The following is a 27710-nucleotide window of genomic DNA, read 5'->3' as shown; positions in this document are numbered from 1 at the left end:
ACTGGCTGACTGCTGTGCGGCTCAACCAGGAGACTGATACAGGGCTAGCTAGCCAGCCATGGCCTCGCCAGGACACGAGACAAATCAATACTCTGAAATCAATGAGGCCTAGCCTGTCCTGCCGTCTGGGTCAAAGCTTCTTCTCTTCATGCCAACTTTTCTTTCTTAGCCAAATAGTTAGCAAATGTCAAAGCACATACATGTACATGTATATGCTTCACATAGCACCGCTGTGATGTGGTAATGGAAATAGGCAAAACCTTTTCACGCCAAGTTTAGATATAATGGGTGATACTGATTAGAATTATGTTGTTCTGTGTGCACAGTTTATTTTACAGTTCTGTATCAAAGGGCTGGGCATTATGACAAATTGCAGATGTGTGGAGCTTAATTGATTTACACTGTCGCCAGCCCCTGAGAGTCTGTGAGGACTGAGTTGTAACAGTACATGTTCCAGGGAAAACTCAGTTTTTGTATTTGTATCCTTGAACAATATCCCAGGAAGAAATCATCATTTGTAACAATTTTACATGTACATGTAGCAAATGTGCAGAAAAAAAAAGCCTACAGCAAATTTTTCATTTAATTTTTGGACATGTGCAGGCCCAATATCAATGTATAATACCACAGTATGATGGAAAATTACCCAATGGAGTAGAGTCAGAAATGTGTCAAGTACCAGTCTGGTACAGTTGAACTGGTTTTCTGCCAGGTAAATTGGAAAACAGAGAACAAATATGGTTTGATTAAGATGAAATCAATATGGAAATGAGTACAGGGTAGGGCTACATCCTGAATCATTATACTAGCCGTACTAAGAGCGGAAGCTTAGGGTATTACTGTGCACTTCAGCAAAGGGTACTGGCCCTGCTAGTTTTTTGGCTGACGATCCTCTGAAGGATGATTGATTGTAGGTTCTGGGGCTAAATCAAATTGGTATTTGGTAATGGCATGATCCCGAGATGACCAGTGACCAGTCTTCCTGTGGAATTAATTTCCAATTTTTTGTAGCAAAAAAGGACATAAACAACAATGTTATTTGACAGAACTTGGTTGCCTTGGCTGAAGGAATTTATTTGCTAATGGAAGAAATGACTTGCTCTGGGATTTTATATTCACAAAACTTGTTTAACTTTGGTTATTTGCCTCATAAATTGCATTTCCATATATCTGATAGTCAGTGGACTTTATTTGATTATCTCGAGCCAAGAAATCACAGGAGGATCGAGGTGGAGATGGTGAGAGTGAGTGGATTATATTGGAAAAACACAGAACATCTTCAAAAATTCTGACCCTACTCCATAGGGTACCTTCATGTACATGGCAGTATGAACAGTCTTCAAGGACGAATATGCATCCCCGTTTCTCCATCTTTCCAAATTTTTGTGTATAAGGGTCTCATTTATTTATTGGTGCAATCCTGTTTTGGGCCTAAAATGTTTCTTCAACTTTCGGGTTCAACTTTCAGCATTTATGTCAATACAGACATCAGATTTTTCAGTGTGAACAATATTTATAGGTATGTATAGAGCAGTAGTACAGCATGTAAACGGGTTAGGAAAGCAAGGTGGCTGGTAACTTGCACTGACACATATCCTCCTGATAACTATGTCTGTGCTGTGTAAAGGCACAGAGTGATCGCGGAGGATGTCCTACAGTATGTCACTGGAAGAAATCTCCCCACCCTGGCTGAACTCTCAAACAGGCCAGGTAAACACCAGAGATACGAAGTCATGGCTGAGTTCCCTGCAAGCCTTAGCCTATTGTGTAGTTTTACAAACACTGTTTGACATAGCACAGTGTGAAGAATGGACCAGATACAACAGTCATACATGCCTCTTTCAGGTGGCTTCAAAGGGTTAGATCCCACCCTGGGTTTTAGTGTTATGAGCAATCAGCACAGGACACAATGCATCTTCTTTTTGGCTGCAGTACAGACATGTGAGGCAGATTTGATAAGATATACACACAAAAAGTACTTCTTTTTTAACTTTATACCCATACACACCTCTGCCATTTTACATTGACTGGTGATTTATGGCTGAGTCCTGTAACATGTCACACCATCAGAATTACCTGGTGGGTGGTGAAAAGCACAGATGTGCCAGCATTGACACCTGTTTGTATACATATCTGAAGAGTGGAGCAGATATTGTTTTAAAAGCAGACCGATATGATGAGCTGGTCAAACATCAGGGCCATCTTCTACGAACACATGCATTATACATGTAACAACAGGGCCATCTTCTACAAACACCTCCATTATACATGTAACAACAGGGCCATCTTCTATGAACACATGCATTATACATGTAACAACAGGGCCATCTTCTACAAACACATGCATTATACATGTAACAACAGGGCCATCTTCTACAAACACATACAATATACATGTAACAACAAAAGCCATCTTCTACAAACACATGCATTATACATGTAATAACAGGGCCATGTTCTACGGACACATGCATTATACATGTAACAACAGGGCCATCTTCTATGAACACATGCATTATACATGTAATAACAGGGCCATCTTTTACGAACACATGCAATATACATGTAACAACAGGGCCATCTTCTATGTGTAACAACAGAGCCATCTTCTACAAACACATGCATTATACATGTAACAACAGGGCCATCTACATGTAACAACAGGGCCATGTTCTGCGGACACATGCATTATACATGTAACAACAGGGCCAACTTCTTTGAACACATGTGTTATACATGTAATAACAGGGCCATCTTCTGTGTGTAACAACATGGCCATCTTCTACAAACACATGCATTATACATGTAACAACAGGGCCATCTTTATGAACACATGTATTATACATGTAAGAACAGGGCCATGTTCTACAGATACATGCATCATACATGTAACAACAGGGCCATCTTCTATGAACACATGCGTTATACATGTAATAACAGGGCCATCTTCTGTGTGTAACAACAGGGCCATCTTCTACAAACAACATGCATTATACATGTAACAAACAGGGCCATCTTCTATGACACATGTATTATACATGTAAGAACAGGGCCATGTTCTACGGATACATGCATCATACATGTAACAACAGGGCCATCTTCTATGAACACATGTATTATACATGTAACAGCAGGGCCATGTTCTACAGACACATGCATTATACATGTAACAACAGGGCCATCTTCTACAAACACATGCATTATAAATGTAACAACAGGGCCATCTTCTGTGAACACATGCATGAAGTGTAGGTTGTGTTGATTATAAACTACCAGGGAAGCTTACATGTCCAATATATGCTACTACATTCCTTGATAGTGTTTTCAAACTGGAGCCTAGATTTTAAACCTTATATTACTTGTGTATTCTTGAATTCCTGTAATTAGATTTTAAAAACATAATTTTTACCAGAAAATTATCGCTTTTCAACATTACCATTTCCTGATCACTTGGGTTTGGGTGACCAGTGTTGATGGAGACCTCTGGGGGACCACTTTTGGGTCTCTAGACCTATTGGACTGTATGCGCGCATGACAAATGTTAAGTTAATTAACCCTGCTCGTATCTCGGTGATTGCATTTGACCTTGCCAGACTAACTGGTTATGAACAGGTACACATAAACAATTAGGTGGTATTCATGAAGCATGAGGTAATTTTTATTTATTTGTTTTTTAGGTGTCTATTGCCCTGCTAAATTTTTTTTTCACTTTGGTGGATTAGTAAACCAGCATTCTTCACTCGGTACTGATAGACATGAGTTAAACATCTGCCAAACCTTTATAATGAGGTTTAACATATGTGCATGTAATATATCCAGGGACAAAATGCATCAACATTATTCAGTGAATAAGTTCATGACTGAGGATTTGCACAGTTCTGTCATTATCAGGAGAATCTTAAAATTTTAAGATAGGTACCCTTGATTCATTATCCATATTTTGGTGCAGATGTGTAGTGGAATAGGCCAAGCATTCGTCACCATAGTGTCAGTTTGTGACTAACTGAGGTGTCATGTCGGGTGTTCTGGGCCAGCCATTCCAGTGAGGTACATGTTACTTTGTGAACATCATTATCTACCAGCTACAAGGAGAAGTCTTGTTGATAGGACGAAAATAATATTGAACTTGTTGCCAAACTCAAAGAAGAAAAGAAAGAAACAAATTCAGCACTGTGAGACATTTCTAACAAGGAGAAATCTTGGTGAATTGTGAATGCTAATATAATGTCATCTGTTTAAATGGTTTGCTGGCTGTCACAGTGTGCCTCTGAAGTGGACACAGTTTAATATGTGTCAAACTGCTCCAGCAGGCAGTACATGCCATAGGGCCTTATAGCTGCCCAAATGCCTTTTCCTGGTTATGATATCCAAGTGTATCTTCTTTTTTTTATCATATATCCCTGTTTTCTGGCCTTCAAATGAAATGTGGCCTATTGCAAGTTCCACTGAATGATCACTGAATGTTTAGAAGATCTCTTAAAAGATGTGTGTATAGCATTTCAGCATACTCTCAAGCAATGAACATTGTGGTTTTTCAATGGTTACTGTTCTGAATAAGTATCCTTTATCTTGAATCCTAAATGCATCACACTTGACACATGTAAAGTTGTTGTCCAGGACTTGATTTCGCATTTGACCTGTCTTTCATATACAAACATACATGTTTAATAAGTACACTGGACTGACTGATACAAGTGCTTTTGTATTTGCAGAAACCCGCTACCTGACTGGATCCAGGTACAAGATGGAGACTATTATCATTGCTCTGGTGCCACTGTTTGCCGTCGGCCTCATCATAGTCATATTATTTGTGGCTTACCGCCTGTGGATGAATTCCCGCGCTCTTCGAATGCCCCACGACCACTGGGTGGAAGCTCCGCCTCCCTCACGCTTGGACCTTAGCTCTCTGAAGCTCTCGGACACCATCAGGAAAGGGCGTTACAGTGAGGTTCTCAAGGGTACCCTGAATGACCGAGAAGTTGTCATCAAGAAGTTCATGCCACCTCACAGGCAGTACTACTACAACGAGAGGAATATCTACCTACTGCCATTCATGGACCACGAGAGCCTTCTCCAGTTTTATGGTGCTGATGAGCGGGAGAACGAGGAGGGGGAGAGGATGCAGTATATGCTGGTCTTAGCTTATATGCCTCTGGGGTCACTCAAGGGCTACTTGAAAAATTACACTATAAACTGGTCCACTTTGTGTGGCATGTGTCATTCCGTGGCTAAGGGCTTAGCACATCTTCACATGGAGTTCAAACAAGGGGGTGAGTACCAAATTCCTCCAGGCAGAAATTTTGTGACAGGCATGAGTAGTGTAACTGTTGCTGAACTGAATAATATTTCATGATAATGAGGCGCACTGAAGGACTGCATGCTTAATGGGAATACTGATATATTTATTCTTCCTTGAAATAAAAAACTTTATTCTGGCTTTACACCAAAACATATCGTGTTGACAAAAAGCTATGAGAGTATGGATATATTTAATGTTTTAATGTGTATATTTATATTGTGCTATACTCTTGATAAGAGAATTAAAATACAAGTTCTTGTAAAAAATATCATACTGATGGGATTAACAGTGACTACTGATTCTTCATTCTCAGATAAAGTGAAGCCTCCTATTGCTCACCGTGACATCAACACTGCCAACATTCTTGTCAAGAATGACCTCACTTGTGTTATTGCTGACTTTGGATTCTCCATGACAACCATGGGCTCAAAAATATTCAGGAATGGGCATCGTGAAAATGCAGAGCAGTTCTCTCTGACAGATGTAAGTAAATGTAAAAGGGAGATAACTCAGTGTGTTTTTGTTGTGAGTTTCTCCATGGTGTTCGTAGTACTTTGGCATGAGGTCACCAGGTCTATTAATTTTTAGTATGTATCAGGGTTACAATTGGAAGTTTATATTTAGAAAGCTTTTAGTGTTTACATGTAGTTTGTCGTGTATTTAGACGGTCAACCTGGAAAACTTCTGAATGTCTTGTTTCTAACCCTCAGCCTTGTTACACCATACATGTAATATACAGTTAACAATTTTAAATCAGTGCATTAAAGGAGGCTTGTGGTGAATTTAATATGTGGACAATTTCATGAAGAAAAACCTTTGATTTTTCACTCCAGTAAACCAATATATGTCCTTTTAGCTTAGATGTATATGTTAATAATGCATGTTGTTCATGTCAATCATGCGTGTTGTTCATGTCACAACAGGTGGGTACCATATCATACATGGCTCCTGAAGTTTTAGAAGGAGCAATGAACCTGAGGGACTGTGAAGCCTCCCTCAAGCAGGTGGACATCTATGCACTGGGCCTGGTGCTTTGGGAGGTCTCCTCTCGTTGCACAGACCTCTACCAAGGTTAGTCCATTACACACCGGCTTAGCTAATCTGGCTGTTTGCCTGATTATACCATTTATCTGTCAAATTATGCACTTTTATTGTGCTAGGGTTAGCCATCTAAAAGTGTAAGATTAGAACAGGGGTGAAATTCTGTCATTAAACCTAATTGTTGTTTCACAGAGCTGTCTTCATAGTCAAAGGATGAGGCCAGCTTGCCAAAACCATATTAACAATTTCTTTCCTTTGATTTAAATTAAATCCATAGCTTGATATGTTGTAATTTAGGTCTTTTAAAAGAATAAAGAATTTTAAGTATTGTATTGAAACTTGTGAAGTATAATTTCTGCTGTACTACAACTCATGGACATGTGTGAATGTTGCGGCCTTCAGGGTTACCTGTCCCAGAACACATGATACCGTACCAGGCAGAGGCCGGTCCCCACCCTAGTTTTGAAGACATACAAATGATTGTGTATCACAACAAGACACGGCCAAAGTTTCCAGATGTCTGGAAAGACAGTAATCAGGTCTGTACAGGATGTCAGTTCTGTTTTGGCTATTAAGGATATTTTTTTATAAATACCATTCAAAAAAAAAAAAAAAAAAACTTTTCGTGTTATTTCTTACTGCTCTTTTTTTAATAGTGTGTAAAATCCATAAAAATATGTTTTTGGCAGTTAGAGCAGAAAGATTTGGAGAAAGTATGGTGCAAAATACATATTGCTTCAACTTTGATGTGTGGAGATGTATTTACAGGCCATTCGTGCTCTGAAGGAGACGATAGAAGACTGCTGGGATAGCGATGCAGAAGCTCGTCTCACAGCTCTCTGTGTGGAGGAACGGTTGGCTGAGATAGCTGTACTTTGGGCCAATGATGTTCGTCACAAGGGTATAGCAAGATTTTAAACCCTTGTCTAGATGATCAAAATGACTGTATTAAATTTGTTGGTTTATTCATTGTCTTTCTTTCCTGATGATAATTATTAGCTGAAGCTCATGAAACAAGTAATCACTGGCATATCAGAAGTTGTTTAAAAAGATTTTGAAGTAAGCATCATGTGTGTAACCTTATCCATGATAATTGTATTTGAAGGATAATGCTTTGGTTCCATGTCTTAATGTGTAGATTATCATGTGTAATAACATTGAACAGTACAAACAAACTTTCACTTTGGGGGGTAAAAATGGCTTCAGGGAACAGTTTTCTTAAGTTGCCAGTGGTCAGTTTGGAAATGAAGTAGTTTTTTAGTGGTGATGTCAGCGATGATCCCTTCTTTCAGAGGCATTTAGGAATTGGGATGGTATAGATTGACAGAGGCATTACTTATGGATAACAACTCTTGGATTTATTGTGTTGGTGATGTTTCGATGTAGGTTCTTACATCGTTATCAAACCATATTATACCGTTTGATGTATAATATGGTTTGATGTCTGACGTTGATGACGTATCAAACCGTTATCATACCTACATCGAAACATCACCAACACAATAAATCCAGGAGTTGTTATCCATAAGTAATGCCTCTGTCAATCTAAACGATGATCCCTGTTTAAAGAGAACTTTGTGGGGACAGAAGGCCCAGGTCTGGCCAAATGGGGTCAAGGGTGCAAATGTAGGGGCGTGGAAGGGGTGCTAAGCTGGCCCAAAGAAGCCATGCAGTAATTGTGTGCGTCACGTTGCCCACACCGTGCTTAGAGCACTTCAGTGTCCACCGAGTTCCGAGCAAGATCAATGATGATGTAATTTATGAAAAAATCCGACCATTGACAGAAAAAATAGCCCCAAAATTAAATTTTTTTAACACAAATTCCAGGGCATAATTTTCTTCATGTGGCATAGAAGCATAACCTTTATTTTGTAGTTCCTTTTCATGTATCCTTTAATGACTGTTTAATCTGTATTTAGCACTTATTTCATCAAAATGGTGTTGATGGCTTCTACTTGTTGACTACAGGTGTGACTCCCACCCTGAACACGACAGGCCAGGATTGTCTTGGTGATAAAACAGAAAGCCCCACCCTTATCATGCCAGGATCCCCGGTCTCCCCTGTAGCAGTGTTGAGTCAGGGTGAGCTTTCTCCTGGTGAACCCACAGAGAACAGTAGCGCACCTCTGTTAGCCAGACACCCACCTGGCCCAGACATCATTGGCTCAGTTAATCAGCCAAGACAGTCATGGTTTAATGAGCGTAGTGTGTCATCCTCCACAACAGAGACCACCATTCTCTCTCCATCGGAGGCGGAACCACCTGCAAAACCCCACAACATAAACTTGGCTAAGTCTAACCTGGCTGCTCAGCAAAACCATGGCCGCAATCCCATTGTGGAGCGCAATACGCACAAGAGCAGTGATGAAGAGTTAACTGTGTCGGGCAACACGCTGATCTCGTCCAAAACCTCTAAAGTCAGTAAACCTGAGAGGAGTAATGTGCGTGCCCAGCGCCCTTCTAACCACCTCGTGGAGAATGCCTTTGACGCAATGACTGATAATGTCGAGAGCTCATTGGTTCAAAATGATCACCTGAGCCCTCATCGCAATCGACCAATTGCATACCAGCAGAACCCAGTGCACAGCGAACCTGTGCTGCCACGCCCACTGTCAGGAAATACGCACCCAAGTCAGCTTATTATCACCTCAAATAAAACCAACAACTATGAACACAAACACAAGTCTCTATTTGCAAAGTTGAAACCAAGAGAGATTGGACTGAAACTGAGCCATTTTGCCTTCGGGAAGCACGCCAAGACTGGATCACAAATTGAGACTAAGACTCAGAACAAACGCTGTAAGCCTGCCGTGAACCTGACAGGTATATCGGGGCCTCAGCTGGACCCCGGGGATCCCCGCCCCACGGAGGTGTGTATTCTGAATGGAGTGCCAGTGGTCCGCCCCACCTCCCTTGCTATGACCAACGGTTCCGTGGTTAACAAGGACAACCATAGCAGACTGGCACAGAATAGGTTAGGTATAGCAGAAGTAGGCATTGCTAAACTACAGACCTCTAATGGTGGCATACCCTCTGTGGTACGTGTAAGGAATGACCACGGTCTCTCCAGGAGTAGCTCTGATCTAAGTCCAAGTAACTTATCCGATAGTGAGAGGTGGGAGGAGACTGATCTGATGTCATCTCGTGATCAGCTGAACAAGCGTCCGTCAACTCTTCCTCTGGTCAGACAAGACTCTGGTCAGTCTACCCCAAGTGCCTCCATGGAGACTCGCTGGAGGGAAGGCACCTGCTCCCAACCCTCACGGGACACTAGTCTATCCAGCTCAGCTGAACTCACCCCAGGGGAGAAAATCAAACGGCGCGTTAAAACGCCAGTCAGTGGGAAAAGAGGGCGTTTCTCTCTGTACAGTGACCGCATGATGTTTTCCCAGAGCTGTGATGATATAGGTACTCAGCCTGCCCATGCAGGCCCCAGACTGAACAAAGCCAGCATTAGCCTGCATCAGTTCAGCGCAGCAGATGTGGAGAGACACTGGCAGAGCTCAGCCGATGTGTGATGGCGGGCCTCTTATCTTTTACCTGTTTCACAGACGCTTGTGGCGTATCGACTTGTGAGGCTATTGACGCTGTGACCAGGGTGCACATAGTGTAATTGTGTATTTGCATGTGGCTGGTCACAAGTGTGGAATATTTTTTTTTTGGTTTTTTATTGAATTCGAGATCATCCCTCTTCTCCCCAAGTTCTCAGTTTATGAATTAACAGTGATCTGGTAACAAAGATTCATGCGATTTTGTTAGGAGGTTGCTGTACAGATTGGTCTCCAATTTTTTGACAAAATTCTGCCATTTGCCAGATTGGTCACACAGGCTTCTATAAAGCGGCTCTCATAAACCTACAGGTGACAATGTGGAGTCATGGAAAATTCCATCAGTAAACCAGGACAAGAAGCACAGCATCAGGACTTTCTTGGACTAACATTACTTTCCATGTGTATGTGGGAAGATTTGATGTGTTGCTCTGTATTCACTAATTGTTAATTTGTAGTTATCCATGTGCCTGCAGTTTTCAGCTTCTGTTAAACACTGAACACATGTAGGCAATGTGGCTGCTTAAGTATGATCTTTGCGAACATGTCATACATGTTTTAATACACTCTACATGTAAATGTGTTATAAATCTTATGTGCTGGTGGTAAAAATTTGTACAGGCCTGATTTCATTGAAATGTAGAGTGCAGCACATGTATCAATACAAAACAGTGAAGATTCAACAAGGACAGCTGGAATGTAGTGGGAGTTAATGACGTTTATGGGGTACATTCTCAGAGGTGCAAAACAGCAAGAAAATAAGGATTACATGTATAAACACACAAACGATACACATGGTATAATTAAGGGTTTAACACTGCCGTGGCAGTGGTTATTGTGTAACACGACACCACTGAACCTTGTTTCCTACCAAGTCATTTGACAAGGTATGAAACAAGGTTCAGCAGTATTGGGTTCCACAACAATCACCAAGACGAAGGTGTTAAAGTCTATTCAACCCCCAAAAATGAAGAAAATGTGGCAAAAACGGCATATTTCATGATGCTGTTCTTTTTTACTCCCACCCCAGAGGTCATGCATTTTAGACGAACGGCAGTCTGAGACCATACTAGTTGACCAAGAAATGTCAAAGCTGTGTATGTATCACGTCGTGTCTTCTTGTTGCGTGACGTAGAAATATAAAAGTTTACTGTACATGTATTATGACGTCATACCACTGAGATCAGATTGGAACATCTTGAAACAAATGTTTCTTTTTCAATGTCATGGCGTCTGAGTGTAAAATATAAAAAATGTACAAAAACGATATCTATAAACTGTGCGAAATAACACTTTTATCACTGAAGGATGTTCTGATAGTTAACCTTTACTTAAATCATAAAAGTAATCTACCAAGTAAACAAACTCAAATTCTTTTATTTGTAGAAATAAACAGCATGAAATTATATTGTTTGGGTAAACGCACAGTGTGTTGCGTGACACACTCAGTGTTGTTTGAAAGGTCTTCTCTGTTTAATATGTATATTTGCACACGGCAAATGGAATGGAATGGTCACTTTATTGATGTACTGTACATGAATGGGTATTTGTAATTGTGGGTTAAAGTATGGTGCAGTGTGCAAAGCATCTTGATACATGTATGATGTATGTGTTACATTACATTTCATTTCATTTGTGGTAGAATAACCCAGACTAAGGCCAGTCACAAATCATCCCGCTTCACCCGCCATCCCATTATCTATAGCCAGTTCATTGGCCTTGCCTTTATGGTTTTATTAATGACAACTTTAAATGTGCATGATCTACATGATATGTACATACATATGTATGTATACATGTATGCCGCCCAAGGAAGCTGCACTCTATCACCTTGTTCTGCACGTGTATACATGTATGCCGCCCAAGGAAGCTGCGCTCTATCACCTTGTTCTGCACGTGTATACATGTATGCCGCCCAAGGAAGCTGCGCTCTATCACCTTGTTCTGCACGTGTATACATGTATGCCGCCCAAGGAAGCTAAGCTGCATTCTATCACCTTGTTCTGCACGTGTATACATGTATGCCATCCAAGGAAGCTGCACTCTATCACCTTGTTCTGCACGTGTATACATGTATGCCGCCCAAGGAAGCTAAGCTGCATTCTATCACCTTGTTCTGCACGTGTATACATGTATGCCATCCAAGGAAGCTGCATTCTATCACCTTGTTCTGCACGTGTATACATGTATGCCGCCCAAGGAAGCTGCATTCTATCACCTTGTTCTGCTTGTGTATACATGTATGCCGCCCAAGGAAGCTGCGCTCTATCACCTTGTTCTGCACGTGTATACATGTATGCCGCCCAAGGAAGCTGCATTCTATCACCTTGTTCTGCACGTGTATACATGTATGCCGCCCAAGGAAGCTGCATTCTATCACCTTGTTCTGCACGTGTATACATGTATGCCGCCCAAGGAAGCTGCGCTCTATCACCTTGTTCTGCACGTGTATACATGTATGCCGTCCAAGGAAGCTGCATTCTATCACCTTGTTCTGCACGTGTATACATGTATTCTGCCCAAGGAAGCTGCGCTGCATTGCTGTGTTCTAGATGTGTATACACATATGCTGCCCAAGGAAGCTGTGCTGCAACACCTTGTTCTTTGCTTTGTTGTCCAGTGTTGTCCATACGGAACATGTACATTTATTCCCGTGTTGTCTTTTTTTTTTTTTTTACATAAATTTTCTCTAGAGTTGGATAATGTTCAAAACACCAGAAATGTTTTTTGTGGCCTTTTTTTTCTTATTTGCACTGCAAATGTGATATATATACGCAACAATGTTGTCCTCAAAGGACATTATGTGGTTTCTATATCGTTAAAAATGCCTTTGGGGTCTTCTACTAAGTACTGCTTTGTTCATATGTTTGAGCAATAACTTAAGCCTGGCTGCACATCTTACAAGATTTAATTTAGAGAAAGACCATTCTTTTGAAAGAATTCTGTTTTGTAATGCATCGTTATGTTACAAAATGCTGTTGCAAATGTCACTTTTTTCAATGCAGAGAGAAATAGTTCAACTATTTAGGTTTAAAGCTAAACCATTTCCTGTGTGACCTCTTGGATGCCACCTACTGACGACATCAGTGTTCTTAGAGCAAATGATGTGCTGAATTCGTTCCAAGATGCTTTGTGTCTGATGCATTCATGAAGATCCTCAAGTTGGTGTATCTGTCCTTGCCAGCTCAACTATAGCTCCAAGCAAATCTTGCTTCTGCTATAAAAAGGGTTGCACACACAGTACATATACTTCTCAGAGGCACATGTATGTGCCAGATGTCTTGATATACCGGTAGCATTATTGTTGACTTTTAAAAGCGGAGAATGTGTGTGTGAATTCAGGTGGAAGCTGTATTGTTGTTGACATGATTGATTAGTTGTATACAGGTGTCTGTAGCAATGCCCAGATCCTTGCTGTGGGGAATTGCAATGTGTATGAGTGTAGGTGTTATGATTGTTACATTATTGTCGAGCATATGTACATCTGAAAATGTGTTGAGTATTTTGCAAGGTGGTTGGTAATCATTTTTGTTGTGCTGTTGATTATCATATCTATCTCGGGATTAACTAGAAGACAAGTTTTGTTTTGCCCAGAGATAGATTTTAGATACATGTGTCCTGGTGGGTTTGGGCTAGAAAGAGACATTCTAGTGAAGAAAGACATCCATGACAAAACCATGATAAGATACCAGAACTGAGAAGGCAATGAACAAATGTACATAAAAGTCCTGAAGTTCAAGATGCACGTGCACACACATCATGCATAATTTGGTCATTCATATAGTTAAAGAGACTGTATAGACTGTCGAGTTAAGATACATGTACTTACCAGCACCTTCATTTAGAGTTCATACATGCATGCCCTTGAAGCCAAGTTGAAATGCTACTAAAAGTTTTTCTCTGTGGCTGGTAATACACGTCTGTTCCCTGTTACTGGTTCATTTCATGTCTGTTTGCTGACTGGTTATCTTGTCTGCTCTGTGGCTGGTAATAAATGTCTGTTCCCTGTTACTGGTTCATTTCATGTCTGTTTGCTGACTGGTTATCTTGTCTGCTCTGTGGCTGGTAATACATGTCTGTTCCCTGTTACTGGTTCATTTCATGTCTGTTTGCTGACTGGTTATCTTGTCTGCTCTGTGGCTGGTAATACATGTCTGTTCCCTGTTACTGGTTCATTTCATGTCTGTTTGCTGACTTGTTATCTTGTCTGCTCTGTGGCTGGTAATACATGTCTGTTCCCTGTTACTGGTTCATTTCATGTCTGTTTGCTGACTGGTTATCTTGTCTGCTCTGTGACTGATAATACATGTCTGGTCTGTTACTGGTTATCAAGTTTGTACATAGTATAAACCTGTCGTTTGTCATGTCTTGTAGCCATGTATGTGAGTGTCAAGGCTGTGTGTATGGCAGTTTTTGTTTCATTTCTCAGAAAAGTTGAAAGGTGCAAATCTGCGTGACATAAGTGTGTTTGACCAGAAGTGTGAGTTTACAGGGTAAAAGTGTGTACAGTCGGATGCGTAAACTGAAGTATTTATAAAAAATGGAAACTTAATAGCTGTTTAGAATGCTATTTTAGTACATCTGTAAATAAATTTATATTCTATGCTAGGCTATGTCTTTCATATACCACTCAGTTTGCTCGAGTAACACTTGTCCATGTTATTTGATTGGCTGTTTTTTTTGTTTTTTTCCAATATTTCTGCTTCAAAGCACTCCTACATTTAGCCTCTGCATGAGCACTGTATGTATTGATGCTAATTCTACTAGGCTATATTATGCAAAGCTCTGTGCAAGTTGTTTGGCTTTTTGGCTTACTGCTGGGCCGACTATACAATTGTCACAGTGGAGACAGCATCTCCCTAAACTGCTTGGTGCCTGCTATTGTCACGATCTAGGCATGATGTGTACTAGCCTACATTTACATTTTCTTTACACTTTCTTATACATGTAGTTCATATTTAAGCTTGTGATTTTATGCATTGTTTACTTTAAATAACAACAATATTGCATCATTTGCTACTTGAAACGGTGTGCTGTGTGTTCAACATGTTCAGTGCATTGGAGTGTGGTGAATTGGGATAGGCAAAGTGTTTAAATATTTTGTGTACATGTATTGTTGATTGCTTTTGAAACAACAAGGGAGACAACTGTAAGTGATTACCATTAATAATACAATGGTATTATTTCAACAGTATGTGTACAGTCGTGCTGTAAAACCAGTTGGATAAGTAAATGTACACTTACAAATCTAAGGTAATTTGGTGTTAATTGATGAGTAAGTGTGTGATGTCAGGTCAGATTATATACATGCTAAATGTGCTTCTGTGACATCCTTTTGGACTAGCCATTTATCAAATGCTGTTTTTCTTTTAAGTTAAGTTCAGGTGTATGAGGCATGTTCCTTTCTTTTTGGAAATTCAGAGAAAAATGTTAAATTTTTTATTTGGTATGATAGTTGAATTTGTTGGCTCATTGAATCCCTGCATTAGAACTATACATGTTAAATGTAGGAGCTTTGATGTGACAAAGAGTTCATATGGTATGACTTTGTCCAGAGAGATGCATCTGCCAGATACAGTCCATTGTTGAGATCACACTGTTGCTCAGACTGGACATTGCTGCCTTTTCCATATGATCGGTTCCGGCCTGACTGCTAGTGCTTTATCAAATATATGCTTAGAATGGTGTTAAACACCTGTGGAGTTTAGGTGGAAACCATGATCCTATGTAGTGATGTGACGTTCTGGTGTCTTGTTCAGTGGTGAGAATCGGGATCTGTGTCATTCTTCCCAGCTTAAATTAGCTTTCAGAAATACTGATCTATACTCTTCCATTCACTTACCTGGTCTTTTCAAGGGTGCTGTCTACCACATGTCAAAGTTAGCCTCACTTTAGTAATTTTGATTTCATATCACCTACTGGCAGTTATGAATAGTCAAGTCCATAATGTCACAATTAACACAAATGTACCTGGTGCGTTGTAAGCAAGCCAAACTTTGCTGATAGCTTTTTTTGATAAGAGTCGGATAAATTTGGCATGGTCTGGAAAAGATAAACTTGTGGGACTTAGTATTGAAACTAATAAGATTACACCAAAAGTGACAGTTCGCGCAGTTCCGACGCTGTCCAAGTAGATTCATTGCTTATATAATGGTTATTCCCTTATCTTTCCGGCATATTGAGGTGATGTGGATTCACAATTACTGATCATGGAAAACCTGTTTTTGTCGTGTACAACTCTAACACTTTTGAGGACAGTGCAGGTTACAGGGCCGGGCTTCAGGTTTGTTAATGTAACAATTCAGATCAGTTAATGGGGAAGCTAAGCTGGGGACATGGCCAACCGATCTCAGAGCTAGATGTACATGATGTGTTCTGCAGTGTAAGAAGTCATTTGTACATGTGCATTAGTACTTAGGCATTATTCTTAATAATACAATGTACATCCATCAGCGCTATAGTCCAGTTCATATGGCATGTGGCCGAAGTCCAAAATCTCTGCTATTTTTTCACAGCCTAAGTGTGAGCGCATCACAAAGCCGATGGGAAAGGAATTATTTTGTGAAGGCAGGTGTCCGAGTGACTATGAAGTCATAGTTTTGTCATACATGTAGTAATATCATAGTCTCCTTTTTATGGTCCACCTGTAAAGCACAAGACCATGCCTTCTGTGTGCAGTTTCCTCATACCATCTCATACATGTACATGAATATCACAGTCATCTTAGAATGCAAACTTGATAAATCTGCTTTTTGGGTTATCCTGCATGTATAATGATCATTACATATATCAGAAAGATTATACATTTGTTGTTTCTCTGATTCTGTCATTAATGGATTATTGTGTTGTCACATCCCATTTGTTACGATCATGATTTTATAATTATGCTACAGCCATGCATTTGTGCTTCATGCTACTGTGGTCTGCATGTAATAGTGCCATGTACAGCACTGCCCCATCTCTGCTGACAGTGCGAAGAATCATTTTTGTAAAGAATCATTTGTTCAGGTTAATATGTTATATTTAAGTAATTTTACATTATGTGCTCAGTTCACATGCAAATAAAGTGTCTGCATTGAAGTCTCCTTGCCTCCTGTAATGATAAAGTTTAAAGTAAAGCTGAAGCATAAAGAGTTTTTAGAGTGTTGGAAGGCATTCAAATATTTTAATACTATGGTGGGCTTTATGTGCCATGCTGATGGTATCTAGGAACTCTGATGTCACATCACATTGTTTCTTGATGTTCACCAGAAGGAATGTTTTTGGGAACATTATTTCAGTAATCTTTTAATGATGGGTAAAATTTATTTATTTATTTGATTGGTGTTTTATGCCATACTCAAGAATATTTCACTTAAAAGACGGCGGCCAGCATTAAGGTGGGAGGAAACCGGGCGTAGACGGGGGAAACACACAACCATCCGCAGGTTGCTGGAAGACCTTCACTCTTATGGCCGGAGAGGAAGCCAGCATGAGCTTGGCTTGAACTCACAGCGACCGCATTGGTGAGAGGCTCCTGGGTCATTACGCTGCACTAGCGCGCTAACCAACTGAGCCACAGAGGCCCTTCATGTGTAAAAAGAGTTATTCCAACCTTCAGTGTCATGAATAGAGTTGGAAAAACTTCGTGTGACCTCAGAGTTCCTAAAGTATGACAGTATGGTCCATAAAACCCACCTTAGAATTCAAATGTTTAAACGGCTTTAAATCTATTCACAAAAATCTAAAAAAATAAATGAAGGTATATTAAGGTATATAGTTTGTGCACCACTTGAGTGGTCTGTTTAGTGACGAATGCTTTATTTAGAGGCCTAATTACATAAATCTGTATGGAAGTCCTGAATTTGGTGGTTGCATGGTTAACACCAATTCCACTGGCCACAGCAATATCTTAACCTTAGTACTGGCTGTAAAAGCCAGTGGAAAGCAGCCCATGGCAAATCCATTGATCACTTAAATATGCTAATGTATTGGTTGTTGAGGGTTGTGATTGGTTGGTCACCAAGCACCTACTGACTGCTGGAATATGGTACATGTAATTCCATACGGTTGTTGAAGATTATGGTTGCCTGGTCACACCAAATCCGCTGCATTATCTGTGTAAACCTTCAGAAGGTGAAGACTACATTTAGTGGTATTATGCTGTATGTTTTCCACTGGTTGGCACTAGAGGATATCCAAGTCTATTGTGTCTGCCTCTCTGACTTACAGTTTGACTTAAGTGGTCAATTCCAACTCCAAAATAATATCCTGAAGGAGTTTTTTGTTATCCAAAACAAATGCAGAACTTTTACAGAATTCAAAAACAGGATTTGAATTAAGTGACAACTTAAATTTGTAAAACAAAGAATTCCAAGATCATATATCCTGTGACAAAATGCAAACTTGAGCTTAACAGTTTTTATTGGTCCATTGTCTTGTTTTAAGAATGTGTCTTAACGCTATCATAATACATCAAAACTGATCAGATGGTATTATAAAACTGCAGATACTGATCGGATGGTATTATAAAACTGCAGATACTGATCGGATGGTATTATAGAACTGCAGATAATGATTGGATGGTATTATAAAACTGCAGATACTGATCGGATAGTATTATAAAACTGCAGATACTGATCGGATGGTATTATAAAACTGCAGATAATGATCGGATGGTATTATAGAACTGCAGATACTGATCGGATGGTATTATAGAACTGCAGATACTGATTGGATGGTATTATAAACCTGCAGATACTGATCGGATGGTATTATAAAACTGCAGATACTGATCGGATGGTATTATAGAACTGCAGATACTGATCGGATGGTATTATAAAACTGCAGATACTGATCGGATAGTATTATAAAACTGCAGATACTGATCGGATGGTATCATAAAACTGCAGATACTGATCGGATAGTACTATGAAACTGCAGATACAAGATTATTTGCAATTTGGCCTTAGGTGAATGGGTTGTGGTCAAGTCATAAAGGTGCTTACTTTTCAATCACTAGGACACACAGTGTGAAGGTTTTTTGTAGATTCCCCTGCCTTGGTATGATCTATTTAATAATATACTACTTCAGCATAGGAGATAAAACTTGACAATGGTTCTCTTTCCTCATAATTTGAATTCAGCTAGTCAAACTATAATGTACAAGTTTTAAACATGAAATCATTTGAACGAAGTTTGCTGGGAACACAAGTACAGTCAGTTCAATGAATGTTGCGAAGTATACAAAAATTATAGATATGTAATACACTTGTTTTGAACAGTCCAGGTTCAACACTGCTCAATGGATACATTTTAGTACAGACACAGCTAGTTTATAAACTGAAATGAGGACTGATATAATGTCAAGCTAGTGATACAGGAAGATTCAAGCAACAGGTCTGCGAGGGTAATAATCTTCCACCCTAACATTACCAAATATGGCCTTCATTGGGGAAAGTTTCTTAGCCTTAACCTTTCTAGGAGTAACTGAGTTACTGATCCGCTGTTCACGACATTCTACACAGCGACAGGGTTTCTGGTGGGGAATGTGTCGGAAGTAGGAGAACTCAAATGGCCGTGTGAAACGTCTGGACAGAAGGGATAAGTCTTTGGGCATCTGATGACTTCGAGCCACAGATAGCGCGGCTAGGTAAGCCTGTCGGTGAATATTTATATTGCTGTCACAGGATCTAACCACTTTTGGTTTCTTGAGTGGTTTGAATCGCTGTACAACCTGAGTCATTGTAGGGATCTTTACTGGAGGAGCTGGGACTGGGCTATACTGTACTAAAGTGTTCACAGCTTCTGTAAGACTCTCTTCTTCCCATGCATCACTGAAAGCACCTGTGTCCTCAAGACTTGGACCTGGTGATGCTGACACTGAAGAGTAATCACTCTCAGACAAGACACCTGGTGGATTATCATTACTGTCACCATTGGTACTAACTATGCCAAAACTTTCCAGGTTCTGATACTGATCGCTGCTGGACTGTCCATAAGTGGTTTTAGAATCTGGTACCTTTGGCTTTGAGCGCTTAGGCTTAACATGACCTGTGTAAAGTCTACTGCTCCTGCTTGGGTCCACTGGTGATGCAACCAGGTCATTTCGGCCATTCCTATCCACAGACAGAACGTGGAATGGAGGTGACTTGGAAAGGGCGACAGAGGCATTGGACAGGTTGGAGTCTGAGTGGGGAAGGTTTGGTTGCTGGTCTCCTAGAGTGTGATGATAAAGGAAATGATTGTCTTTTGACAGAGGATTGCGTGATGTTGAAACAGAGCTGTGTATGGAAACAAGAGGAGGTAACACATCACCTCCATAGTTTAGCTTTTTCACAGTTACATGACCTTGAGATCCATCTTGACCGGGGATGTGAATGGTCACTTGCTGTTGTATTTTGTTGTTGGACATGTCATTGTCTTCTCTTCCATCTCCAGGAGCCCATGGATTTAGTCTCTGTGACAGATGTCTCTCAGAGCTGTCAGTTTTTGAGAACGTATTTGATCTGTGACCAGCTTCCAGTCTCAGACGTCTACCAGATTTCCCAACATCTTCTGAGAGGTTTTGTGAACTGTTCCATGTCTCTTGTTGAGTGCAGTGTTGGGTTTCCTTCAAAACAGCCAGTGGCTGACTCATGGTAATCCCTTTCCTTGTCTTGGCAATTCTTGCCTGATGGTTTCCAAGGACACCTGGGCTGTTTGGTGGAACTGATGTGCTTTGCCTGGTATCATTGACATCATTGGCATCATTGCCATGGCTTTTGTTTGCTGGAAGATACAAGCCCTGTAAGTCTTCTCGAATGAAAGAGATGTTTGGTTTCACACTGGGTGCTACATCATTTGGCTTCCCCCAGTAGTTGCTTGGTAGGTAGGAGTGTCTATGTCTTCTTACCTAGGTGAGTGTGATAAAAAAAATCATATAAAAAGTTTCCATTAATAACCTGTATTATAAAAAAAGAGGGGCCTCCCTGGCTCAGTTGGTTAGCACGCTAGCGCAGCGTAATGATTCAGGACTCACCAATGTGGTTGCTGCGAGTTCAAGTCCAGCTGATGCTGGCTTCCTCTCAGGGCTGTACGTGGGAAGGTCTTCCAGCAACCTGCAGACGGTCGTGGGTTTCCCCCGGGCTCTACCCAGTTTCCATCCACCAGAATGCTGGCTGCCGTCGTATAAGTGAAATATTCTTGAGTATTGCGTAAAACACCTATCAAATAAAAAAATAAATAAATAAAAAAAGACATTTATGAACAAATTAAACCTGTATGCAGCTACACAGTAAAATACTCTTAAAGATTTTAGATTTAGTACAAATAATTCCCACAAGAAATAGGTTTATGACCTTTTTTAGGATCTTATTCAAGAACATGATGTGATTCCTTCAAATTGTTGAATATAATACATGTACTTAAAAACAAAATCATTGTGGATTCTGCAAAGGTATATACGATATTGACATTTGGGATAAAAATACCATGAAGTACATACATGTACATAAGTAAACAATTATGCCCGAATAATCATAATCTCATCTGATTCAACCAGTACAAGGAGTATTTTCAAAGTTACCCTCTATGTTAGGCCTTGTTCTGATTCAAATAGACATTTCTGCCTTGACAAATTAAGTCAAGATTTAAAACCTTGTACAGCGCATAGTTCGTGGTACTGAAAATTGAAATTTTAAGGGATCTGACTTAAGAATGACAAAAATTCTAATTTCTAGGAAAGAGAAAAAGTACCATTAGGCTTTTAAAGCATTTTTCAAATTTTCACTTAAACTAATCAGAAATGGCTCTGTGGAACTGGCTCCAGGTCTTTTATTGAAGGGATATGTTGTCATGACAATCAACCCAAGATTAATATTACTGTTGCTGTAACAACAAACCTCCAAGACTTACTAGTTGAAGATCTGCAGAATATCCCAATAGAGCAGCAGCTCTACGCTGATCCTTTCTTACTTTGACCAAGTCCAGTGGTTCATACATGCTGAAAGAGAATTGTGGAAATGAGAGAAACCTACCTGAGGATGGTGATCCTGAGTGTGGACAGCCCTCAGGAGTAAGGCCACTGTCACTGACAGGTCTGAGGACATTGGACTGTCAGGTGGAGGGTACTGGTTAGGCCGACAGTTTAGTTAGCAGAGGTAATACAAGACAGGTAACACAACCTAGGCAAATAGATTTAACAACCCTCCACAGTCTGTCCTATGGTCAGTCTCAAGAGTCTGCCAAGGAAATATGCCTGAATGGCTGTCAGGGAGCACCATAGATCCAGCCACAGAACGTCCAAGATCAATGTCTTTTCATCTTCAGCTCACACCAAAGTTTGTCTTGGCACTGGTATTCTTGTTTAACCATGAGATTAGGTTGGGGGTTATATCCCCGACGGAGGTAATGAATACCCGCCTTATAAACACGAGCACGTTTTAATTAGCCAGTCAATCAATGGCTAGCTAGATTAACAATTCAACCATTTCTGTTCATGACCAGGAATACCAGTTCGGCAAGAATCACGTACTGGTTGTTGCATGCTATAAAACAGAAACAAAGTCGAGCACACACATAAATAGTTTGATCCAGATAAGGTTGATACCACCTCAAGCTTTCAAGCTTAAATCATTTACATCTGATGGTTTGGAAACTGTTAAAGAAAGTTTCCAAATAAGAAAATGTCAGACTGCCAATAAATCCATATGAATATTGAAGCCAGAAATCTCCCAACCAGATTAATTAACTTCCAATGAAGTTGAACAGTTCAAGAATCTCTGAGATCACAGATGTGCAGCGATCTCCACAATGGTCCTCTATCTGCAGAATTAGCCTAACCATTAGTACAACCATTATTCACACATCAAACATACTCGACCATTCCCTGCGTTCTACACCCGATATCTATACATTTCACACAAGAGGCAGAAACACAACTGTTATATCACCAAAATATCTACTCTGAGTCTAGCATTCCACAACTTAACTGACCTCCAATAGGGCCTTGGAGTATGAGGCCCTAGAGTAGGGTACCAGTCAATATTGCAGTGTTTCTGCTCGGACATAAAATCAATGGTCACATTCATACCCAGATTGATTGTTCTCATGCTGATGCCTTTGACTGGAGACATGCAATTTATACAGGACAAGGTATACCTACTGTTGGTTTGTTTGATGCATGAATTCAGCTGATTGCAATGGCTGCAGATGGGCCATTCATTGGAAGCTTAATGAAGGGCATGCCAGCATGACAACAATACACCTGTACAATAACACCTGTCAGACTGACACAGAAAACATACAGGCATAAAGAACGCATTATCCAATGTAGCTGATCATGGCAAGACATACAATTTTACAGCTCAGGTAGAAAAATTACCCACAAAGTCATTTGGCTTTCAATTCCAGCTCAGAGTTGTATGAACTGGTTTAATAATTACCATGCTTAGATATCACCTGACACGAACCAATCAGACAAAACAACTTACTGTACCTGTATGTATTGGGAACTTGTTCTCATGTGTCCTGTTACCGGCTGCAATCAAGAAGTGAAGACATGAGAAATGACAGTCCTCCAGATAATACCACATGTACTAAAACCTAGAATATTTTGCACTGGCAATGATTTGAATTATCACTGAAATTATGAGCCTTAATAAAATTGGCAAGGCATTGCCAGTTCATTCATAAAATATAAACAATTGACACCTACTCCCACCTAATTCCAATACACTGCAAGACAAAACTGTAAGCCTACTCCACAAATGTTACCCTGATGAAAATTGACCATAGACTTACATACACAGGTAGGCCTGCAATTAACCCGACATGCTATGATTACCTGCAGCACCATACTAATTACAGGGTCAGCAAGACATTATGTACCAAGTAAAAAGATAAACCCCTGACTCACGCAGACATGGCAAGATTAACATTAGCTTCAGCCAGAAAATGACATAATGATATTAACCAGACACAACAAGAGAAACCTGGAAATTATTAAACTTCATCACAAAACTTCACAGTTGACAAGACATGACAAGATGAACATACCAGTTGACAAGACATGACCAGATGAACATGGCAGTTGACAAGATGAACATGAAAGTTGACAAGACATGACAAGATGAACATGTCAGTTGACAAGACATATGAAAGATGCACACAAAAGTTGACAAGACATGACAAGATGAACATGGCAGTTGACAAGACACAACAAGGCAAACAAGGATGTTGACAAGACATGACAAGGTGAACATGGAAGTTGACAAGCCATGGAAAGGCGAACATGACAGTTGACAAGGCATGGCAAAGGCGAAAATGATAGCTGAGAAGATGAATCTGACAGTTGACAAACATGACAAGATGAACATATCAGTTAACAAGAGATCATATGATATACATGTACCTTACATCCAAACATGATCGGATGAAGCTTACTGGGTGAACTGGCAGTTGGAAAAGCATAACAGAAGGGAGCTGACAGCTGGCAATGACATGACAGGATGATGTTGACAAGACATGACAGGATGATGTATGTATGTATACTTGGGTTTTTACATCCCAATTTTTCAGTCATATGACAACGGGGAGTCATTCGTTGTGCATATAGACCGTGTATTCTTGTGGTAGAGCGAGTCCATCCTGTCAAAGTGCTGTCTCTACAAAAGTATCATGCCGAAGACACCAGGCATGACAGCCCACTCATTCACATTATACTGACACAAAGTCAACCAAACCTAATTTCTTGCTCTAACTTCTCAATGCAGAGCACCAAGTGAGGCAGCAACAAGTACCATTTATAAAGTCTGTGGTATGACCCGCCCTGGGTTTGATCCCAGATCTCCAACTCTCTAGCAACTGGACCACAAAAGAGGTTGACCGATTGATCCTCACAGTTGAAACAGGGTGAAGCTGACAGTTGACATGACATCATAAAATAAACTTGACACTTGAAAGATATCACAGGATGAGCACACCAGGTTAAAAAAACAGCATAGGGTCAACCTGATAGTTGAAAAGACATCACAGGGAGAATCTGAGTGTTCGCAGACATCACAAGTCAACACAGCAGTTGACAAAACATCACAGGTGAACCTGGCAGTTGACAAGACATCACAGATGAACATGACAGTTGACATCACAGAAGAAATTGACAGTTGACAAGATATCACAGGTGAACATGACAGTTGACAAGACATCACAGATGAACATAACACTTGACAAAACATCACAGATGAACATGACAGTTGGCAAGACATCACAGGTGAACATGACAGTTGACAAGACATCACAGGTGAACATGACAGTTGATAAGACATCACCAGTGGACATGACAGTTGACAAGACATCACAGGTGAACATGACAGTTGACAAGACATCACAGGTGGACATGGCAGTTGACAAGACATCACAGGTGAACATGACAGTTGACAAGACATCACAGGTGAATATGACAGTTGACAAGACATCACAGGTGAACATGACAGTTGACAAGACATCACAGGTGAACATGACAGTTGGCAAGACATCACAGGTGAACATGACAGTTGACAAGACATCACAGGTGGACATGACAGTTGACAAGACATCACAGGTGAACATGACAGTTGACAAGACATCACAGGTGAACATGACAGTTGACAAGACATCACAGGTGGACATGACAGTTGACAAGACATCACAGGTGAACATGACAGTTGACAAGACATCACAGGTGAACATGACAGTTGACAAGACATCACAGGTGGACATGACAGTTGATAAGACATCACAGGTGAACATGACAGTTGACAAGACATCACAGGTGAACACAAGAGTTGACAAGACATCACAGGTGGACATGACAGTTGACAAGACAAATCAGGTGAACATGACAGCTGACAAGACATCACAGGTGAACATGACAGTTGGCAAGACATCACAGGTGAAAATGACAATTGACAAGATATCACAAGTGAAGCTGGCAGTTTACAACATGCAGGGCACTTAAGATATCAAAGGATGAATTTCATAGTTGACAAGACAACAAATGATGATTGACAATTGATAAAACATCACAGTATGACCCTAGCGTCAACAATATGATTTTACCTGACACTTTTCAACATGCAATGAAATTGAATACTGCACGTTCTATACCATAATCACCACATACAACAAGTCTACACATATACTCACAACTTGGTGAATAGTATATAAACACTGATCCATGATGAGGACATAGACATGCTTACCTGCACAAACAGACTACACCTGGATGGTAGGAGCGGGTGGAGCCCCAGGAGTCTGTCACAGATAGGAATTTATTACATCACAGTGTAAACAGCACTAAAACCCTATATCCATAGCCCCGGTAGTAAAGAGGCTAAACATGTACCTGGATTAGATACACGAGAGCTACATGTATACATTTCTGGCAGATTACCAGCATGAAGTCAATCATACAAGTTATTTAAACTATGGTAAAAGTCTTGGCAATATCCTATTTTTCTACAGGTATAGATTTATGTATGTAGGTAAATTCAATTCTAAACACATATTTACATGTATATATCACTGTTTATTTTGTGACTAAGAAGGCATAACCTGAGATTAGGCATGGGTGGTAAATACGAACAGTAAAGATGTTTTTGTTATCACTGTTCTCCCCATGCTATACCCTCTACTTAATTGTTTACACTAATAGGATAATCTGAAAGCCTATAAAGAAAAGTGTCAACATTATTAGTACTACCACTATAATGGTGAGGCTCAACCATACAGCCTGATCAAATAGAGCTTAGTTGTTGGAAAACTAACAGAAAATGTCATTTACATTATGCCCTTACATGTACATGTATATTACCTATTATCGGACCAAACCATTTCTTGTGACATCTGCATGTTTATATGTTCACAAATATGTGATGTATGGCCCTTCATTTTGATACAAGGTGTATCATCTATATAAGTTTATTCTTAATTAGTTTTCTCTTTTAAAATTAAAAGAAACAGAACTTTTCTGGAACATCTGTGTGCTATGACAAAATCACCAAAGTGACACCACTGTTGCAAAGATAGGACCAAATAGACAAAGAAATACCTGCATCTATTCATCCACCCACCTCCAGCAACTCTAGAATACGTGTAATGGTCTCCCAAGCCATCACAGGTGTATAGGTGCTCTTCCCAAACCGAGCAGCACTTGTTATAACCCTGACTGGACCACATGTACTCATTAGATGCAGACATTCTGAAGCCTACACAGCTTTAAGTCCTGATCCTTCTCACAGCCAAAATATGGCAGTCTCTGATAATCTATTGCATGTAGATAATCTCAAATTTACATATACACACTCATTAACATGCACAATACATTTCTGTGAACCATAAAATATTTTAGTTTATTTTTTAATTTTTAAAAATACATGCACTTCCATGCTTGAAAGTCCAGTAAAGCTTTGAAGGGTTACATGCTGAACACAGTCCCAAGTGAACAGTTTACAGTGTTCTGTCTGGAGTATCCCAAAGCGCCTGATCCTGATGTTAACCAGGGTAATCTGATGTGAGAGTCACGCCAAATAACGGTCTCAACAGGAAGTCAGGCATCGATACAGAACTGGCAGTATAACCTTGTGTTTATCTTGGCAGGGCTGGATTTGTGGAGGATGTTAAGTGCTACAGTCAGGGACTCATAACCAGGCCATGTACATAACTGTATTATGCCATATCAGCCTATGGCTTATCTACTTATGCATCTACAGCTAACTTGACATAACTTTGCCTTAAATTCTACTTACTACATCTCTAGCATTACACTGTACTCTCTTTTTAATACCCATGTACAACTGCAGAACAATCCTACTCAACGTGAAAAA

The 27710-nt window shown here is 40.1% G+C and overlaps 3 protein-coding genes across 6 annotated transcripts in view; 2 read left to right on the top strand and 1 right to left on the bottom strand.

Annotated features, from left to right (window-relative positions):
• The window catches only part of LOC135475353 (bone morphogenetic protein receptor type-2-like), a 34914-nt gene extending 22988 nt beyond the window's left edge, over nt 1-11926 (top strand). Inside the window, exons 4-9 of the mRNA XM_064755216.1 lie at nt 4713-5270; nt 5613-5782; nt 6223-6370; nt 6743-6879; nt 7109-7241; nt 8309-11926. Coding sequence (XP_064611286.1) covers nt 4713-5270; nt 5613-5782; nt 6223-6370; nt 6743-6879; nt 7109-7241; nt 8309-9858 — 2696 coding nt within the window. The 3' untranslated portion in view covers nt 9859-11926. The remainder of the gene's footprint in view (nt 1-4712; nt 5271-5612; nt 5783-6222; nt 6371-6742; nt 6880-7108; nt 7242-8308) is intronic.
• Nucleotides 11927-18387: 6461 nt separating this feature from the next.
• Nucleotides 18388-26412, bottom strand: LOC135482262 (uncharacterized). Of its 4 annotated transcripts, XM_064762152.1 has the most exons (4): nt 26088-26412; nt 23345-23386; nt 21763-21850; nt 18388-20761 (listed from the first exon to the last, which is right to left on the bottom strand). In XM_064762152.1, exons 3-4 carry the CDS (start codon nt 21847-21849, stop codon nt 19256-19258), a joined length of 1593 nt encoding a protein of 530 aa, XP_064618222.1. In that variant the 5' UTR covers nt 21850; nt 23345-23386; nt 26088-26412; the 3' UTR covers nt 18388-19255. The 4 variants fall into 4 exon arrangements, with proteins under 4 accessions (XP_064618222.1, XP_064618223.1, XP_064618221.1 ...); XM_064762153.1 differs by lacking the exon at nt 26088-26412 and having other exon boundaries at nt 23345-23453; XM_064762151.1 differs by lacking the exons at nt 23345-23386; nt 26088-26412 and having other exon boundaries at nt 21763-22070.
• Nucleotides 25034-25843, top strand: LOC135464567 (uncharacterized). Its single transcript, XM_064741998.1, has one exon. The coding sequence runs from the start codon at nt 25034-25036 to the stop codon at nt 25841-25843; it is 810 nt and encodes a 269-aa protein (XP_064598068.1).
• Nucleotides 26413-27710: the final 1298 nt, after the last annotated feature.

Source organism: Liolophura sinensis, chromosome 1 (assembly GCF_032854445.1).
Source record: "Liolophura sinensis isolate JHLJ2023 chromosome 1, CUHK_Ljap_v2, whole genome shotgun sequence".
Lineage (NCBI taxonomy): Eukaryota > Metazoa > Mollusca > Polyplacophora > Chitonida > Chitonidae > Liolophura > Liolophura sinensis.
Note: the sequence above shows the minus strand (reverse complement) of the source record. Positions and strands in the feature narration are given on the sequence as shown.

Bases quoted from the DNA above. Each gene is read 5' to 3' on its own strand.
- LOC135482262 (XM_064762152.1), bottom strand. From the start codon at position 21,849: ATGTATGAACCACTGGACTTGGTCAAAGTAAGAAAGGATCAGCGTAGA. The intron at 20,762-21,762 runs GTAAGTCTTGGA...ACACTCACCTAG, and splicing joins ATTCTGCAGATCTTCAACTA to GTAAGAAGACATAGACACTC.
- LOC135464567 (XM_064741998.1), top strand. From the start codon at position 25,034: ATGACAGTTGACAAGACATCACAGATGAACATAACACTTGACAAAACA.